We start from the raw sequence: 18,112 nt of genomic DNA on the forward strand, positions 1-18,112 counted from the left end.
GTTCCCTCCTTGAGACAAATGTAGCTGTATTAGCAACTAATGTGGCCTGTTAAGTTGAAGGGAAATCATTTCTCTGCTTCCGTATTTTTGTCTGTCCTGTAGGACTGCTCAGTACTTCATCAAGCTTAGTAGAGGGTGTGCCATAAAAGGTTGTCTGGAAGCCTATTGAATGTGTAACAGAGTGCTCTAGTTAGCTCTAGTGCAGTTTGGGATAGGTTATTTTATCAGTAACTGGGTTGTTGACCTCCAGAAGTAGAAAATTTCATGCATGGGTTGTAGAAAGATCTGTGCTTTTTCTATCTAAACTTTGCTGGTTTTGTTGCTAGAGATACTTTCTTTTATATATGCCTAACAAACTGGTAGATAAATAACGACAATTCGGTTTCAGAAAAACAGGTCTGTGCTGATACTGTGAGTCAAGTAGGCTTATTTGTTGATTGCATTCCTTTCTGTTGTAATGTCCTGTTTGCTGATGGTGGCTGTTACCTCATCTGTAACCTTTCTGTTAAAAAGCACTGTTAACTGGTCTTAGAACTGAAGAAATCCAACTGTTTGTATTCACAGGAATGCCGTTGGCTCAGGCCGTAGCAATCCTTCAGAAACACTGTCGCATTATCAAAAACGTCCAGGTTCTCTACAGTGAGCAGGTGAGTAGTGTGTTCTGGCTAGGTCACTCACCTCCTTGTATTGCAGAATTAAGGTATAAGGGTGTATGCTGATATGGTGTCATGCTAACATACGTGTTGTATGAATTGTGGTGCTACAAGAAATTGAATTGCCCAGTTATTGCCACCACATGAGAGTTGCAGCTTTTAAAAGTTTCATGTCAAGCGTAATAATCCTCAGCACAGTGCAGTGATTTAACAGGTACCATTTTTGTGTATACAGTGGTGGGGTAGTAGTGTTTTTCATTCAAGAAGGGAAATGTACTGAAATTAGCTGGATAATTTAATTCTAGTCTTTTTATATTATCTTTGTCAAGCATTGCAGTATTTTTGAAGTACTGAATCCCTCATTACTTTACACTTTTGGCTCAGTGGTGATGAATCCCCTGACAAGGCTTCCATACTTTGGATCTGCAGAAAGTGGATGCAGTAATTTCAACCAGCTATAGATGTTTTGATCTTTCTTCATAACTAGCAATAAGTATCTAGTGCGTTTTACTTCCAGCAAAAAGGGGCTAGAGGTGAAACCTTTTTGCTAGGTCAAATAAAATTAAGGAAGTGGAAGGGAAGAGGAGGTGGGGCAAAGGAGGATTGTGGCTCTTCAGATGTGTGTTATGTGAAATCAGAAGATGGTATTCATGTGTCATATAGATTCTTTACATCAGGAAGAAAGCGAAGTGCTAGAATGTAAGCTTGTATCAAAATACTGATAGAAGCAATGCTGAGTGGCTAAGGAACAAGCTAGACTCTGGTGTTTAATGCTGGATACGTAGTTGACATAATTGAATTATCATTTTTTTATTTCACATTATGTAGATTTATGGGGTTTATTATGACTGAATTGCAAGCTGAAAACCTAGCTCCTTGTACTTAATGCATGGGAGCATCTATCTGGCAGCAAATGTATTGCTTGTTATTTGTATTCTTTGGGGTTTTTCTTATCGTGGTGCATTCCAGAATTATTTCTTGGTTGGTTTAGATAAATGATGAGATTCCTGATCCTCTCAGATGTGTAGAATCACAGAAGGATTAGTGGTCCAGTGCTTAGAAAGCAAGGTATACCACTGAATGGCTTTTTAAGCCTCTTGGGAAGCTACCTTGTGCTTGGCCATGTACACTGTATTTTTATTCTGTTTGGGAGGTGTTAGGGGTTTTCTTCCCAGACTGTAACATCTGCATAATCCAACAAAATAGTAGTTCTCACCTTTGTGGAACAGTTGTGCTGATAATATCCCCCCCCCCCCCCCCCCCGCCATGTAATTCCAGTTCAGTTTGTGATACTGCTGCAATTTTTTTCCACGTGCCACTCTGGGCCTGCAGTCTGGCTATATCCTCACCTGCATACAGAGCATCATGCACCTCATTATAAGCCAAGCACAGCTTTTATGTAGCTAAACTAATACCTGAGCAGCTTCCATATCTTTCCTATTTGCATTCTAAAAGAATGCCTTTGAGTGTAGCGATCTAATGTTATTTAATGTTGTTGCATATAAAGCAGAGAATTTCTGATCGTGGAACTCCAGCAGCAAGTACTCCCTTTCAAAATTTCATATGACAATTAAATGCAATTAGATTTGCCCACGGCCCTCTTTTAAACTTGACATAAATGGGATGCCCAAACTGTGCCAGAAAAGCTTGATGAACCCTTTTCTGTGACTAAAGAATTTCAGCTCCTTTTTTGTTTAAGTGGGATATGTAATTGCCTTTGTATATTTTCCTAAGCCTCTTCCTCAGGATTTGTGTTGATGGGATTGTTCAGTGATAACAGTTTTTTCCTGCAGCTTTGTGTAGATTAGCAGCATAACCATACATCTGTGTTTATTCCTTCAGGAAGGACTCTCCTGTTGCTTCCTGGCATCACCTTTCATATTTGAGCTTCTGTTTTGTGTATTAAGACACACAAATGAAATTTGTGCCCTTGAAACTTTTCTTCTGTTAGAAAATATGCCAGCATAGAACAGAAGTGATTTGCTCTACCAATTACAAAGCTCTTCATCAGATGTTGCTTTTTGGTTTTTTTTCCCCCACCCACTCAAAAATACTTGTAATGCTCTCATTAATTTTAGAATAACACTTAAGACGATTCTGCATAGAACCCAGTGAAATGCAAAGCATATCCCATATCAGAAGAACTCTTGGTATATTTAAATGCCATATGACACATGGAGTTTTTGCTCTATCTGTAGCCTTTCTAAATTAGATTTACAAGGGATTTAAAAAAAGACCATCAGGATCAACATTAGACCTTTATATCACAGGATCATGGCTATATTGCAATGCTGCTTCAATTCCACACAGTATAATGAAGGTTTGCAGTAGTAGTGAAGTGTTGATGCCTCTGTGCAAGGGACTGAGAAGATTTCATTTAGAAGACAGCTTATACACCAAGGCCCTGGTGTTCCAAGAAAGATGAGCTTGAACTGAACCTGCTTCAGGAAAAACTACTGGGGTGACCAGGGGGAATTTGAAATCTCTATCACAGGGCGTTGAAAGCCCATGGCTTGTTTTGAGCTAGCAGTGTGAAATCTAGGATCATCTGATTACTTCAATATGTGGTTTCAGAAGGGGTAAGGAGCGCATATGAGAATGCAAAAGAAGTATTCAGGCTACAGTACAGCAGTCACATGAGAATAAAGAGGTGAGAGAATGTATGATGAAAATTAGACTTCTGACAACCAAAACACAGACCTTCTGCCAGTAGAGCAAAGGGGAGAGTACAGTTTTTAGGATGACTTACATTTAATTCATCAAAAGGGCTGCATGGTGTGTCTGCCTGCATTAGAAGCCTGTATATGTCCCAGATGTCCCATTCGCATTCTGTCTTTGCTAGGTAACTGCTAGGTGTGATTCCTCTTTTTTTTTTTTTTTTTTTTAATCCTCTGAGGAGACAGTCGTGGAAGGTAGAGCTTTTTGAAGGAAATGTGTTTTAAATGGCACACGATAAAATAGCTGAATTAGGGCCAACTGTCTGTGTACAGGTGGATTGTACTGGTACAGGAGTGAGCAGCTTCCACAGTGTTGCAGCAGACTGAGATGTTGAAAAGCCTGTAGAGACACCAGTGAAACTGTTGGAATGTCTTACATTGAATCCAGCAGACTGCAAATTGAGCCTTTAGTTGTTATGATTTACAGTAACTAAGCAAACCTAAATTGCCAACAGAAGAGTCTGAAGGCTTCCTTTTAAAAAAGGCTGTGACAGTATTTCAGTTGTGAAGTGGAAAGCTCTCTCACCATCCTTTTGTTAAGTGTATGTTTGGTTCTGCTGTGAGACTTGGTGAGATGGGCTGTTATTTTTGTGTGCCAAGAACGCAGCAGACTGTTCCTGCATGATGTCTCTGATGCTAAACTTTCAGTGCTGATTTTCAAGTTGGGTTTGGTGTTGTCCCCCATACCTCCAGTTAAAGTGATGGACAGCCACCCTTTTGGGAGTTTGTATATCTTATGCAGGCACTTTGTTGGTTTTTTTTTTGTAAGGGAGTTGAGGGGGTGAGAGTTTTGGCCAAATACATTTTTGTTGTGCTCATTCATTGAGCAGTGGTTGTTCTCAGAGGATGTTTTATTTTTTCGAAGTAACCAATTCATACTCCTACAATGATATCTTAACAAAGGAGCCTTGAAATTATAAAGCCTAACAGCTTTTTTTTTCATATGTTTTACAGTCACCTCTTAGCCATGACCTCATCCTTAACCTGACTCAGGATGGAATCAAACTGCTGTTTGATGCTTTCAATCAGAGACTTAAGGTAATAAAACACCCTTCCTGCAAACCAAGCCATGCAAACCAAAACCCTAGCATATGTTGATGCTTAACAAAGAAAGCATCAGTATGTGGTTCTTTAGGCATTTAATTTCCTATATATAGTGCTCTCTTGTGTTAATGAGCTGCATTTTGTCAGTTTGGAGGTTAAATCTTTGTTTATAGAATTAAGATGCTTTACATTGTATCGGGGACTGTAAGTATACCATAGTATAATGGTCCAGTGTGGTCTCATTTGTCCATCTTGTCTGAAGGTGTAGCAGAAGCTGCTTCCTCCTATTCTTAGTGTTCAGTTGAGTTAGGTTCACAGAGTACTCCTGTGGCTGCAAGTACATGCTTTCTTCCAGAAAGCCACATTCAGGCCTGTTGTGAGCAGCTGCCTCGTGCTCTGACTTTGGTTTGTTCTGGATGAGTTTTTATTTTTGTGATCAAAGTTCTCAGCTCATCAGTTCTGCTTCATAGTATCATAGAATCGGTGGTGTTGGAAAGGACCTTACCATCATCTAGTTCCAAGACCCTTGTCATGGGCAGGGACAATTCCCACTAGACAAGGTTGCTCAAGGCCTTGTCCAGCCTGGTCTGCTTCTGTGTTTTCAGGTGACCACATTCTGCTTCTCTCTAGGGTGCTTTGTGTAGTTACAATGCAAAATGAGGAGCAGTCTGGTTACTAATCTCCCACGGCATGTATGTTAGCGAGAAGTCTCATGAAAGCGGTATGTTTCATCCGTACAAAATGGGAGACTGTCATTTTGAAAGAATTCATTAACTGAAACACTGAAAATACCTGTATGTAATGTCTTAGTTACTCAGGGTGGTCCCTTAGTAGGACCAGCTGTGCTGAACAATTGTCACTGTGGGTCTCACTGGTGTACATAAATTACTCTGTGACCAAGGTGTTGATTTGGCTGGCTGGCCGAGAGTATCCTGCTCTAACAGCCATGCTATTTAACATCTGAAAGCAGAATTGCGGAGTTCAACATGCTGAAAAATGGAATGCTTACCCTTTGGGTAAGTCTGGAATATGCTACTTGCATCTGTACTTCCAAGCCTTGGAACAGTGCTACATGGAGCCATTTTCCTCTTACTCATGTCTCCATTAAAACCAGCAGCAAAATGTCAACACTGTGATTTATCCATGCTATCAGCTGAAACGTGAGCTCTTCCTGTGCTTTAAATGTATCTATAAAATTGTTGAATAGCAACCCAAATGAGTAGATGTCGGAAGTACTTATTTCTCCATTAATCTGTTTTATATTAACTATAAAAATACACATTTTGAATAACAATTTTCAGTTCAAATTGAGTTCATATGGGGGACAGCTGTGTGCTTTTTTACCAGATTTCAGTTTGGAATTGCCTGATGGTAGTTTCTGTTCATTAAGTCATCCTGTAATAATGGGATTTTTATTTTTGTCAAGGTTTAGAAGTGAATTATTCATATCGCATATGTGAATTTGCAGCCTTTTTTTTTTTTTTTTTTGTCAGGTGGGCTTTATCAGTGCAAGTTATACCTGCTGTACAAAACCTTTCCAAAATATATCTAATTCTTAAGGAAACTGAACTCAAAACTGACATAACAATTTAGGTGCCTGGCTTGCTTACTGATGGGTTTTTGAAGTGTTACAGTCTTGTAGTGGGGTTTTTTAAATTTTTATTTCTTTTTTTAATTTTTATTTTTTCCTGTATATGGTGACTTAAACATGGAAGTTGTTTTATTTAGGGTTACTTTCTGAGTATCTCCCCAGACCAAGACTTCCTTCTTAGGTGGTGGTATTCTTAGGCTTTAAAGTCACATTTGGTAGCAAGTGCCATGGGGAATTCTTTCTATTCTAGCTTCAGCTAGAATATACAAAGCAATAAAAAGTGTTCAACCTTTTCTTTACAGCAGTTACGATGTACTCTACATGTTTTCATTTTCGTGCTGACACAGCAACACATACATAGGGTGGAAGAAGTTTGTGTTTAACCGCAATTACTTGCCAGAAATGATCTGCCTAAAGCCCAGTTGAGCCTCAAGCTCCAGCAGTAGTCACATAAAAATCATAGGAAATAGATCTCAGACACATGTTTGCAGTAATGTATTTAGAGCAAAGAATCAATATTTAATATCTGCAGAGAGTGGAGCTCCTCAGAGTATTCAGTAAGGTCTAAAATACTTAATATCAGAACTAGGTATTATGGCTTGCTCTGATTATTTGTGGGTTGCTGTTCTGATTATCTTCCATAATGCTTGGGCAAATTGCTAGGTACCTGTATATAGTATTGAAATGGAATACTACTTAGTCTTGCCATGTTCGCCTTTCACCTTATAAGGAGTTGGAAAGTTAGAACAGCACAGTTAGGCATTCTTCAGGGTAGTAAGAGTAACCCAAGGAATGGCCTACTGATTAACATTCATTAGAGGATTCCCTAATTAGCTAACCTTTGCTGTTAGCTTCCTTTGAACTTAGTTGCACAAATAAGATGCTGATGCATTAGTGCAAAGATTACTTTGTGCAGGTCAGTGCTGATTTACACAGGAACTGGAGGTCCTGTATTGAACACACAGTTGTTCTTCAGTACTTGTTTCTGTTGCTGAGTCAGTTTTTGGAGTTTAAGGTGTCTCAGTGTGATTTATGCTAGCAGAATTCTGTTAAGGAGGTGATTGAGCAGCACTAGCTAGTCTTGCCTTTTGACAGGAATTTGCCTCTGTAATGACTTGCAGGTGTGTGAAGTATGGTAATGTTTGTTTCCTGTGTTTCAGGTGATTGAAGTTTATGACTTGACTAAGGTGAAGTTAAAATATTGGTGAGTGATCTAATATTTCCCATGGTTTCTTCTTGATTACAGTGACTGGTTTTTGTAACCTTATTAATCTTGAACTAATTTTTTCAGTCATTCTTGTTAAAAGAACAAAAAAACAAACCCAGACAAAACCAAGCAAAAAAGTCAAAAAGGAATGTAGATAATAATCCTTTCTTGAATGTAGCACTTGGTTAAATTACCAGTTTACTCTTTCCTTCTGTTTTGGAGACTTCATCCAATTTAAATGTGGTATTGTCATTAGTAAATGTTTGCAGTATCCATTCAGTATTCTTAAGGCAGATTAATTTTGTTTCTTTTTCAGTGGTGTCCATTTTAACTCTCAGGCAATTGCTCCAACCATAGAACAAATTGATCAGTCATTTGGAGCAACACATCCAGGAGGTAAGCCAAAGTATTTGAGAAACTCACCTAGATTGACAGGCTTCTTTCTTTCTAGGAAGTCTTTCCTGTATGTCTGCCTAGAGAAATGTGTAGAAACTGTTGTCAAATGATCACAAGTTGTGTTCCAGAATGGTTGTATTCTTATAGTTGGGATTCCATGTAATATGTACTGTAAATTTAATTGTGGCTTTCTGGAAGTGCAGTAGTGAGGCAGAGAGTCATTGGCACAGAATGATGCGTTCAGATATCATTAATGATGTGGTTTGAACTGCCAGTACCAGAAAACAGTGAGCTTTGTTGTTGATGCTGCTGTTTTCCTACAATCTTATGCATGGTCAGCTCCAAGTGTCCTTGGGGATTAACCATACCATGAATGTACATTTGCACTGATCTCTGCTTGGCATCAGCCAGGGCTCAGGCTCCAAGCTTTGAGAATGTGGTTGAACCCCTGCTAAGGCAGGATCAATTCTGAGCCTGTGTATTGAGCTTGCGTTTCCCTGCACTTCCTTCCTGTTACTGGGAGCACTGGGGAGGGTTAAGTTTAATTAACCTGGCTGGACTCATTCTGACTCTTTCACAGCTTCTGAAGCAGGAAAAAGGCTATCTTTAAGCTCCTTGTTTACATATGAAGATGAAAAGTGTATTTCAGGGGTTTGTTAGGTAATGAAAATAGGCTAGTGGTGAAACTTTGAAGAGGATATTTAGAATTAAAAGTGCTCAGGAACCCTCAAGAATTGGAGCCACAAACTGGCATAACATGAAAGATTAACTCCATACAGGCAAGATGCCCTTTTTAGAGCATCACGTTCTATTTTTAGCTTAACCCAGTCCATTTGCAGTAGTCAGGCTGATTCCAAATAAGCTGGTGTTCTTTGTGATTGATGGTGGCTGCATATCCAGTCTTTGTCCCTGTTCTCTGCAGACAGTCTCTTGCACATTACAGAATAGGATTTATTAACTGTGGAGGATCGTGTGCCTGAAGTAGTATCATTACATAAAAGCCTGCTGTAGTAGATGAATATCAGCTGGAGATTAATGAAGCTTGGATGTTTTCTAGTCATAATATTCCAAGGACCAGACTTGGCATTTTTAAACTTCAGTCATTTCCTCTTAGTCAGAAACTCTGAGGTCTGTAGCTAGATCTGTTATGGAACTAGTCTGTACAAGAAAGGATGTAGTACTTAGAAATGGTGAAAGTGGTTGCATATCCTTGACAGTTTATAAGTGATGATGGTTTATTTGCAAATATTTAGAGGTTAAGTGCTTGCAAAATTGTGATATTGTGAATGGTAAAAAGACCTACTCAGCTGTAAGCATTGCTTATGGTAGGAAGAGCGTGGTTTATTACCACATAAAATTGCGTATAAGCACTTAAAATATAGATCGGCACCACATGTCCTCATGCTTGGTTTGCCCAATCTTGTGTGCCTGTCATATTCAATTAAGAAAACGTGTACACTTACTGCATCTGATGGTAGGTTTTCGTAACATCTTTTCATCCAGTGGCATGTAGATACAAAAATATATTAAAATGTTGCCTCTGTTATCATTACATTAGTGCATTTGCTTATTTGGTTTTCTCATTGGAAGTTCAGTATCTTCCATTAGCAGCCAACTTAGCAGAAGTAAATGCTCTGTTTTAAGCTGCCTGTCATAATATCATGGAATGCAAGTTTTGGTAACTTTCTTTTCTTTGAGGTTTCTGAAACAGAAAAGGCACAGAACAGTGGTTTGCAGCATGTGGGAGGGATGATGGCTGTCCCATGAAAATTTGAGCTAGGGTGAGGACAGAAAGGTGGGAAACTTTCCTCTTAATGTGACCGAAGTACCAGATGCCAGGTTTCATGGATGAGAGTATGACATAACCACTCCTTTTCTCCTCTGTACTAATACTCCTCCAAAACCCCAATTCAGACTCTTTAAGTTAAAGTCTTTTGTTGTTTATCTCTATGTTAACCTCCACTAGAACTTCAAACCAAATATTGTCTTTCACTTGACCGTAAGGTGGTTGCAGCAGAGCTTTCCTGGAACAGGATACAGTGGGAGTTTCAAAATGTATTTCAAAAAGCTAGCAACAATTTTCTGCTGAAACCGACTTTCAGTAAGCAGTTTTGGTATGCCATATCAGTGGTTTTTAAAAAAGTCATCAGGAAAATCGCAACCAGCTTCATTATTTTTTGGCTAATGTTAGTATGAAACATTGTAGTGTCTTTGTCATGGGGGTGATTGAAATATGACCACTCTGGAGGTCAATAGCATTGTCAAAACCAAGATTTGATCCCACATGCCATGATTCTCTGACCTGATCTCCTGCTGGGAAGCATTTGTTCTTGCCAGTGGTTTTGCTGAAATCACATGCTGCTCTGAGTCCTCGTGGATGTGGCTGTTTCATGAAGTGCCATTCAGCATAGACAAGGGCTGTGGAATTGAGCTGAAGTCATAACGTAGAAATAAAACTCATCCTTCCCTCCTACCACAGTGGCTTTGCAAGGATGGAGGGGTCCTGTCTTCTACATCTGTAACTGCAGGAGACGTCAGAAGTTGCCCAGGCTCCCCTGAGGTGCTGGAAAAGTCTTGCTGGTGTTGGTGGCCTGGAAGGCAAACTCTCCCTTACCCTCACCCAGAGTGTGGCAGCAAAACAGCCGTCTTTCTGCTTCTGTCTGCAGGGTACCTGTGTAGAAAGTCAATAAATTAAATGAATGAAATAAAAAAGCTTACCTTGTTCAGCCCTGTGGTTGTGACATACGGTCCAGAGGGAGATATGAGAGAACTTCCTAAGAATAAAAACATTCCTTGCCCTTTAAGCCTAAGCATCAACAAACTTTGCAGGGGATGGGAACTGGTGCGATTTGTATAATCAGATATCGCACTTGGCATGACTAGGGGAAAAAACACTTATCCAGCTGGCTGTGGGCTTTGGAAAAGATGCATCATAATTTATCACATGAGATTTGTGTAATTTTCCTGCTGATCAAAACATTTCCCCCTCCCCACACGGTTTCCTTTGAGTGACAAGCAGGGAAAATGCTCTTAGCCAGCACATTCTGCAGAAAACACAAATGATTACTTTTGAAAGCTTAATGCTTATTGCTCAACTATTATTTTTCTATCCTGGGTGGTCTGGCATTGTCTAGACATTTTGTGGCATGTCTCTCAATTTGAACATTTGAAAGGCACTTTGGGATGGGGGGAAAATACATATTTATATGCGTTTTTCTCTCTATGCTATGTTATCTTAAATATAAAATTGTAAGTGAAAAAGGGAATATTAATTCAATTTCCTGTGGTAAAGTGGAAGAAAGCAGCTTCTCTTGTTGGAGCATTTCTTTATTGTTCTTCAACCTCTACTGTTTTCAAACTGTTTTGCAAATGAACCAGCTTCTGTGTGTTACAAGAACATTGCGTTCCCTGCCGCGGCTACTGGATGCAGGTTGAAGTTTGGGAGCATCAATCCCAAAACTGTTCCCAAGCTCCCAGTCTGCTGGGATTGTTTTTAAGCTTTTCACAGTCTCACAAAACAGCATGTCTTGGTAGGCAAGTACTGGCATGACTTCTGTTGCTGTTTGCAGTTGATGTGCAGTTTATTGCAGTAAATCAGGAGGTCTTGTGAAGTGATGACAACTGGAGGTCTGTATGTGTTCTGGTTTATTACTGCTCTTTGTAAAAGCTGACCTATCAGCTGCTGTTTCTGGTGACACTATGCTTAATTACTGCTGTAAATGGTCTAGAACCGGTGTATAGGAAGCATTTCCTTTTTGTGCCATGTTACTTCGGAACGTAGGTAACTGAACTGGGACACACAGGCAAGTCTCTGCTAGGAAGAGAGGCAGGTGGGTACCTGTGAGCTCCTTCTTAGGAATGTGCTTCTCAGTGGTATGAAATATGAAATTTTTCAGTGCTCTGGATGTATTGGTTTAAAAAGACTTTTGGGGTTAATATTGTCCAAGTGTTTCACGTAACAGTGAATAGAATTGGTTTGCACTTCTTGGTGGCTATTTAAACTACTTTAGGAATATTAAGGTGTAATTGATTGTGCCATATTGTATAATTGTATCATTAGGGACAGGCTTGTGCCTACAGGCTTGCCTACCCAACTCTAATGAATCTAGGGTTTCTCTTACTGCCATGTTTCTACTGCAAGAAATTAAAAGCAAAACTATTAATTGTCCTGTGTAATTGTGTTCCTCCTGCATTTTGAGATGTAGTAAATGCATTGAGGTGGTGAAAGTGCTGTTAGATCTGAACTGGAGAATTCTTAGTTCATTTTGGTAACTCTGTGTTTACTTTCTTTCCCCTTTTAGTGTATAATTCAGCTGAGCAGCTCTTTCACCTCAATTTCAGAGGACTCTCGTTTTCTTTTCAGTTGGACTCCTGGACTGAAACTCCGAAGTACGAGGTCAGCAATCTTTCTTAGTTAATGGATAGTCTTTTTGCCTCTATGGTACTTGCAAAGTAATACCTGCTACATGTCTCGCCTGCAAGCAGAAGAAACCAGTGATTTGGAAGGAATTTTAACTCCTCAGTTGTGCTCTTATTCTTATGCAGTCATTTTGAAGTTAAAGTTTTTCTTCCTTTTAGCAGAAGGCATATGCTTAGAGGGTTTGCTTGCATCATGAACTGGGACTAGCAGTTCTGTTGCTGAAAGGAGTCTGCTAAAAATGAGAGTGCTGTCTGTGCAAATACATAAATATTAAGCAATCAACTGGAAGGCTGTTCTTTTATCAGATATTTTTAAATCTCATCAAAGTGGTTATGTAACTGATCTAGGGTAGACTTCATAAAATACATTTTCATCTTAAGTGTCCTTCAGCATGAGTGGTTTTAGAAAGCCAGATGAATGAGCTTTATTTGTAGTGCTTGTTTGCATATTCACCAGATGTTCAAATGAGTTACCTAATAATTGAACATATTGTTGTGTTCTGTGAGATCTTTGGAAATCACTGTAGTGGAAACAAGATGAGGTTTTGTGATTTTCACCTATGCTAACAAAAATGTATGTATCACTTGTGTGTGAGGATGGAAAGGCTCTCAGTTGTATTACCTAGTCTTACGAGTTAAAGCGAATACATGTTGTATGGCATTAAAATAAAAAGGTACATATAAAGAGCCAAAACAAAGTGGGAGAAATCGACCAACATGATGACATGTTTCATATTACAGCCTGGTACTTCAGTAGTTGTGTGTCGATCCGTGAGAGAGCAGGAAGTAGGTAACCAGGGGAAGTTATTATTTAGCAGTTGTGAAGGTCAGCTGTTTTCAGGACTTTTGGAAAGTAAATAGAAACCTAGTAAGTCAAACAAAGAATGTCCCATCAAAGAGTAGTTGCCTTTCGTGAAGAGTTCCCAAGGCATTTGTAAATAAATAGCTGAGCTGCTAAGAAAGTCAATTGCTATACCAAAGATCTGGAAAGATTATAAAGTATATCAGATTGCAAGGTGCCCATAAGGATCCTGCAGTCCAACTCTGTGCTTATTGCAGGACTGTCCGAAAACTGAAAGGTGTTAAAATAAAACTGCTAGAATCAGTTCTGGCCAGTGCGTCTGCATGTCTTGTTTTGGTGTATGGCTCAGTTATCTGACAAAACAGGGATAGTTACGGAATGCTTGGTGTGAATAAGCCTTGAGAGGAAAATAGTGTGGTTCTTGGGAATGATACAGTTCTTGAGGAGAAAATACTCCTGCCTTTTCAAGTCTTTCATCCAGTTGATCAAATGGGGTTAGTAAAATGTTTGCACAGCGTGAAAGGCAAAGTTGTCCCCAGGATTATAAATAGGTAGAAAAAGGATAGCTTAGAAAAGAGTAGCATGAAACAGTCCACAGGGAAAACGGCTATTTGTGAAGCCTTTCAGGGAGGCACAGTAGGAAAGATTGAAATGTGAAATGAAATTTGAAGATGTCAGAATCTTGCAAGTTCAGAGAGGACTGTACAGGAATTCTAAACTCATTAGCAAAGCAGTGTAACCTCTGCTTATGGAAATGAAAAAGCTCTGAAGAAAACTCTGGGCTATTTACGTAGCTGGTAAACTGCAGGTAAGAACACGAATGCCTGCTCACACTGTCTCTGTTAAGAAATAAGGCTCATATGGCTCAGGTGCTTCCATGGCTCTAGGGAAGATTTCTCTGTTACTAAGATGTAAGTATGTTAACATATAATCTTAAGCCTGACCACCTTAGAAAGCTGTGTTTGAGTTTTTCATGCTGTGGGCAGGTTCAGAAAGAGTACTGAAATCAGGGCATGTCTAGGTTTGCAAAGTAGTGCAGATTCCTTTCCAAATACCTAAGGCAGTGAAAATCATTGCTCTGGGTTTGTTTTTTTGGATTTTTTTTTTCATTTTCTAAGAATAACATTTTGTGTTTACTTTGTGATCTCCTGCTAAAGTAGACCAGGATAATAGTTTGAATATTGTGCGTTTTGGTTTTGTTCAGTGTGTGACAGAAGTTACTTTATTTTCTGTCCTGTGCCAGCGAAGTATGTTGATGGTCTTGAAGAAGGTCCTGTCATCTTCAGAGTTGAAGGAAATAAGTTCTAAATACACTAGAAGAATAGATCTGATTTCCTCAGCAAACTTTTGATTTAATGAAAGCCCTGAATATCACCATCAAAACAGTACATGTAAGAATGTGGTGGTAAGGAGAGCAGAAAATCTATTTAATGAATGAGCCTTTGTTCATCAAATAAAGGCATTTTACAAATCAGCAGAGATGTTAAAAGGCTAAAATTAATGCAGTGGGAGACAAAAAAGTTTTACCTCTAAGACAGCCAATTTCTGAGAACTTAAATACAGTGTATCAGTGCAAATACCTCTATAGCCAGTGAAGAGAACAAGCAAACTTGAATTCAGGCTGCATGCCATGGCTGATTGTTAGACTAGTGCCATCTTTTGGTGGATACAGTGAGCATTCCACCCCAGCGGCAGAACCCAAGAGTGGTGTAATGTGAAGGAACACCACTGAGAAGGGGTTTTGTTGTTGTTTTTCCCCCTTGTTCTTTGGCTAGAGACTTATCTGAATTGCTAAGCATATGCTGTATTTATAATACAATTAATAACTTTGAACTCAAGTGTCTACTGTGTCACGTAACAAGAATGTTTTTGTATGTCCACAGCCTAACTTTGCCCATGGTCTGGCCTCTCTGCAAATTCCACATGGTGCGACTGTGAAACGCATGTACATCTACAGTGGAAACAGTCTGCAGGATACCAAGTAGGTACAGCTGGTTGTGCCATTTTGATCAGTTAGAATACTCTTTTTCTTCCTCATTTATTTAGGGTTTTGTGAATGTTAAATGTAGTCATACACTTTCTTTAGTTCAGTTTTTGTCTTCCATGAATTTGGCAGTGTGCAGAATGCCTTTAGGTACTAACCTTTTTCAGATTTCCGTAGGCATTATCTTCAAATATTATAATCAAACATTGATCTATGTTGCTATAAAATCATCTTGGCTCTGCTGTCATAGGTAATTCATTGGCCTGAGAATGAATTCATTAAGTAAAGGAGGAAATCAGTGAACCTAGTACGAGGCTATTCTTACTCTAGGTTGTATTTGCATGCTAATGGCCTCTCCGTAGACAAATCAAACTTCATGTAGGCAGTCAGTAATTTTGTAGTGTGTTGGCGCTATTTATGTCATGGCAGGGTCCTACCAAGGGTCTTAAACTCTTTTGATATACAGAAATAATGAAATGTGTATTTTCAGTTGTAAGCCATATGCATAATCTGCCATAGATTAAATATCTTTGCAGTTACCTGACTGAATTTACTGCTCTGAGGAAGCTTATTTCATGCTTTATTACTAATGGAATAGTTATATATTAATGTGGTTAATGTTTTCTATTGTGTTGTATTCTGTCATCTTTTAAGTTTTGCTCTTTCTAAAAACGCTGCTCCTGGAATTCCCTATTCAGTTGAAAGGACTTCTGTAAATTCTCCCTTTCAGCTTATAAATACCCAGATTGATAAGGTAGTAGCTTTTGCAGAGACAGCTGTGTTTTAATGCCAGGAGTAGATTAACACATGCTTGGGCTACTGTTCAAAAGAGAAAGAACCTTGTTTCTGCAGATGTTGTCTCCTAGTTAGATATAAGTGCTCTTTGGGAAAATAATGTTGTCTCTGCCTGTCTGTAACATGGTGGGTTCAGTGAGAGCACTAATTGTCACATGGGGCTCGGAGGTATATGTGTGCATGAGAGCTCAAAAGCTGACTTTTCCCTCAAGTCATTCACAGAGAAGAGAAATTCACATAACTTGTAGGGCATATGCAAACTAATATACAAAAAAGAATCCCTTCCATTGAAAATATCTTACTTGGGGCTGTTACTAATTTCTCATATATTATTTTAATTGAATTAAGGTGTAACTTTCCCAATAAGGTAGCACAATTATATGTAGTGTACCTGCACAAGCTAGTTGCATGTTCTGGGCTATTGAGTACCTTCTGAGAACATCACAGGGAAGGCTCTTCTGCTCTATTTGAGTGATATGCCTAGTTCAAGGAGTAGGTATCCTTAAAAGCTATGTAGCTTCCATTTTCCCAAAGAGAACTCTGAGTTGACACATCCTCATAGGAGGCCTAGATGCAGTTTCTTTAATTCCCAGAATCTTTGAAACCTGCTGTTTGTTTCATTACCAGTAAAGGTCCTGCATGTGAGTGGCATCTTGTTCCCCTTCCTTTTTCCCCAGACTTTCTGATCCTTGTGTTTGATATGATTTTCAATCTTCATCCTGAGGTAAATGCAGCTTTGTCAAAATTAATGTGCTCTGTTCCAGTGAACTGATACCAACTTGTTAGTAGGAAATTTGAAGATTAAGCAAATCCTATGCACATTTTATATGATTGCTTTCAGGGCTCCCTTGATGCCTCTCAGCTGTTTCCTTGGTAACGTGTATGCTGAGAACGTTGATGTTCTGAGAGATGGAACTGGACCCTCAGGTTTACGGCTTCGCCTCCTCACTGCAGGTATTGGTTACACTCAGAACATGGAATTGGTTGCTTTTCTCAGGAAAAGAGGGCTAAACTTGTATAAATTGTGATGATTTTACAAGTGATTTCAAAGTGTTCTTTGTACCTTATTTTGATATATTGAAACAAAACATTGTGAACTAGTGAAACAAAACTCAGTAAAACTCCTGTGAAGGTGAATCTGCCTGCTGCTACGTTTCCCTGGCCCTGGAGAAATCACAAAGGACCGTAGAGCCCTGCCCTCAATAGTTCCAAGTCCTTAGAGTCTTTTTGCAGAAAAGGAATTTGTCTCCACGTGTATGTGTAGAATAAAACAGATGCAATCACGCTACTGTAAAAAACATGAGAAATCAACAAACCTTAGGTACATGTGCATTTTCTGAGGTCCCAGTGAGCTGCGTGATGTTGTTATTTTTTGTGATTAATTCTGGAAGGCTTTTAAAAATACCAAGAAGAGGCTGCAGCCCTAGACTGCACTTTCAATCCTGTTTTCATTTGCTGTGAGAGACAGCAGTGGAAGTGACAAAAGCTGATGAGCGCCTTCTCCTTGTGTGTGCTTTCAGAGGTGGGGGGTGCTCAGAAGTTAGGCAAAGATATAATGACCTCAAGGGGGTCATGTTCAGTTACCAGAGCTTGAGATTTGACAATGTTTTTAAGAAAAAAATGAGGTGTCTTTACTAATGTTCATTAGGAGGCTCAGCTTTTGACCTGTTCTGGCTATAGCTGTATGTATATTAAGGAAACACTTGGGATATTTTTGCAATGTGCAAAAGTTAAAAAGGAGAAGATTTAATTAAAGATAAAAGAATATGAATTACAAGGGAGCAGATGCTTTCATGTTACTTTGCTTCTGTCTTTACAGAGGAAGATAATGGAGAGCTGCCTAGGACAGGGAACATATATCCTCGTGTACTAGGGGAGGAGTTAGCTATAACATCATATTAATATAAATTATTTTGAGAAATTGGACATTTCTAAGATAGAGTGTCAAGTTCAGTTAATACATATGCAGCTCAAAGGAAATGCCAGTAAAATAACCACTAAAATACATCACTAATGTTCAGACTAAAGCTTGCAGAGGGGTAGTCTGGACACGTCTTGCTGAAGTTGCAGAAACTCTTTCTTAAAGTGTTACGTGCCTGTTCAAGCACAAGTTTCCCTGCAAGTCTATTAATTTTTAGCATCTCTTCTGAAGGAAATCAAGGATGACTTAATTGGATTTTTCTGATTTATTTTATTGGATAACTAGCTACATAAATAGTGCATAGTGTGAAAAGTTAAGTGCGTGTTTAGACCCTATCCTATATTTTGCAGTAACTGCTGCATACCTGTACATGTATTCCCATAAATGTAAGATGCTGCATTCTTGAAAGCAAATGGGATTACAAACTGTAAGGTGCTTCCATTTCTGGTAAGATAATTCAGGAATTAATCTGTGTAATGGCTACTCAGTAAGATCCCTTTTCAACATTGTTTGCATAGTAACATACTTGCAATTGATTCAATAAGCTATGGGGATCCTGAGTAAAGGATGTATGTTTTCCAAT

The 18,112-nt window shown here is 39.0% G+C and overlaps 1 protein-coding gene across 2 annotated transcripts in view; it reads left to right on the top strand.

Annotated features, from left to right (window-relative positions):
* The window catches only part of PHAF1 (phagosome assembly factor 1), a 34,465-nt gene that overhangs the window by 4,770 nt on the left and 11,583 nt on the right, over nt 1-18,112 (top strand). For both annotated transcript variants that reach the window (XR_009724009.1, XM_061344089.1), the window contains 7 exons: nt 565-647; nt 4,325-4,408; nt 7,166-7,209; nt 7,529-7,608; nt 11,910-12,004; nt 14,713-14,810; nt 16,450-16,562. Coding sequence is in view for 1 of the 2 variants with exons in the window: in XM_061344089.1 (XP_061200073.1) it covers nt 565-647; nt 4,325-4,408; nt 7,166-7,209; nt 7,529-7,608; nt 11,910-12,004; nt 14,713-14,810; nt 16,450-16,562 (597 nt within the window). In the remaining variant the exon portion in view is untranslated. The remainder of the gene's footprint in view (nt 1-564; nt 648-4,324; nt 4,409-7,165; nt 7,210-7,528; nt 7,609-11,909; nt 12,005-14,712; nt 14,811-16,449; nt 16,563-18,112) is intronic.

The sequence above is a fragment of the Neopsephotus bourkii genome, unplaced genomic scaffold, assembly GCF_033783945.1.
Source record: "Neopsephotus bourkii isolate Nb327-2 ecotype Australia unplaced genomic scaffold, CSIRO-AGI_Nbou_v1 NB_1863, whole genome shotgun sequence".
In the NCBI taxonomy this organism is placed as follows: domain Eukaryota; kingdom Metazoa; phylum Chordata; class Aves; order Psittaciformes; family Psittacidae; genus Neopsephotus; species Neopsephotus bourkii.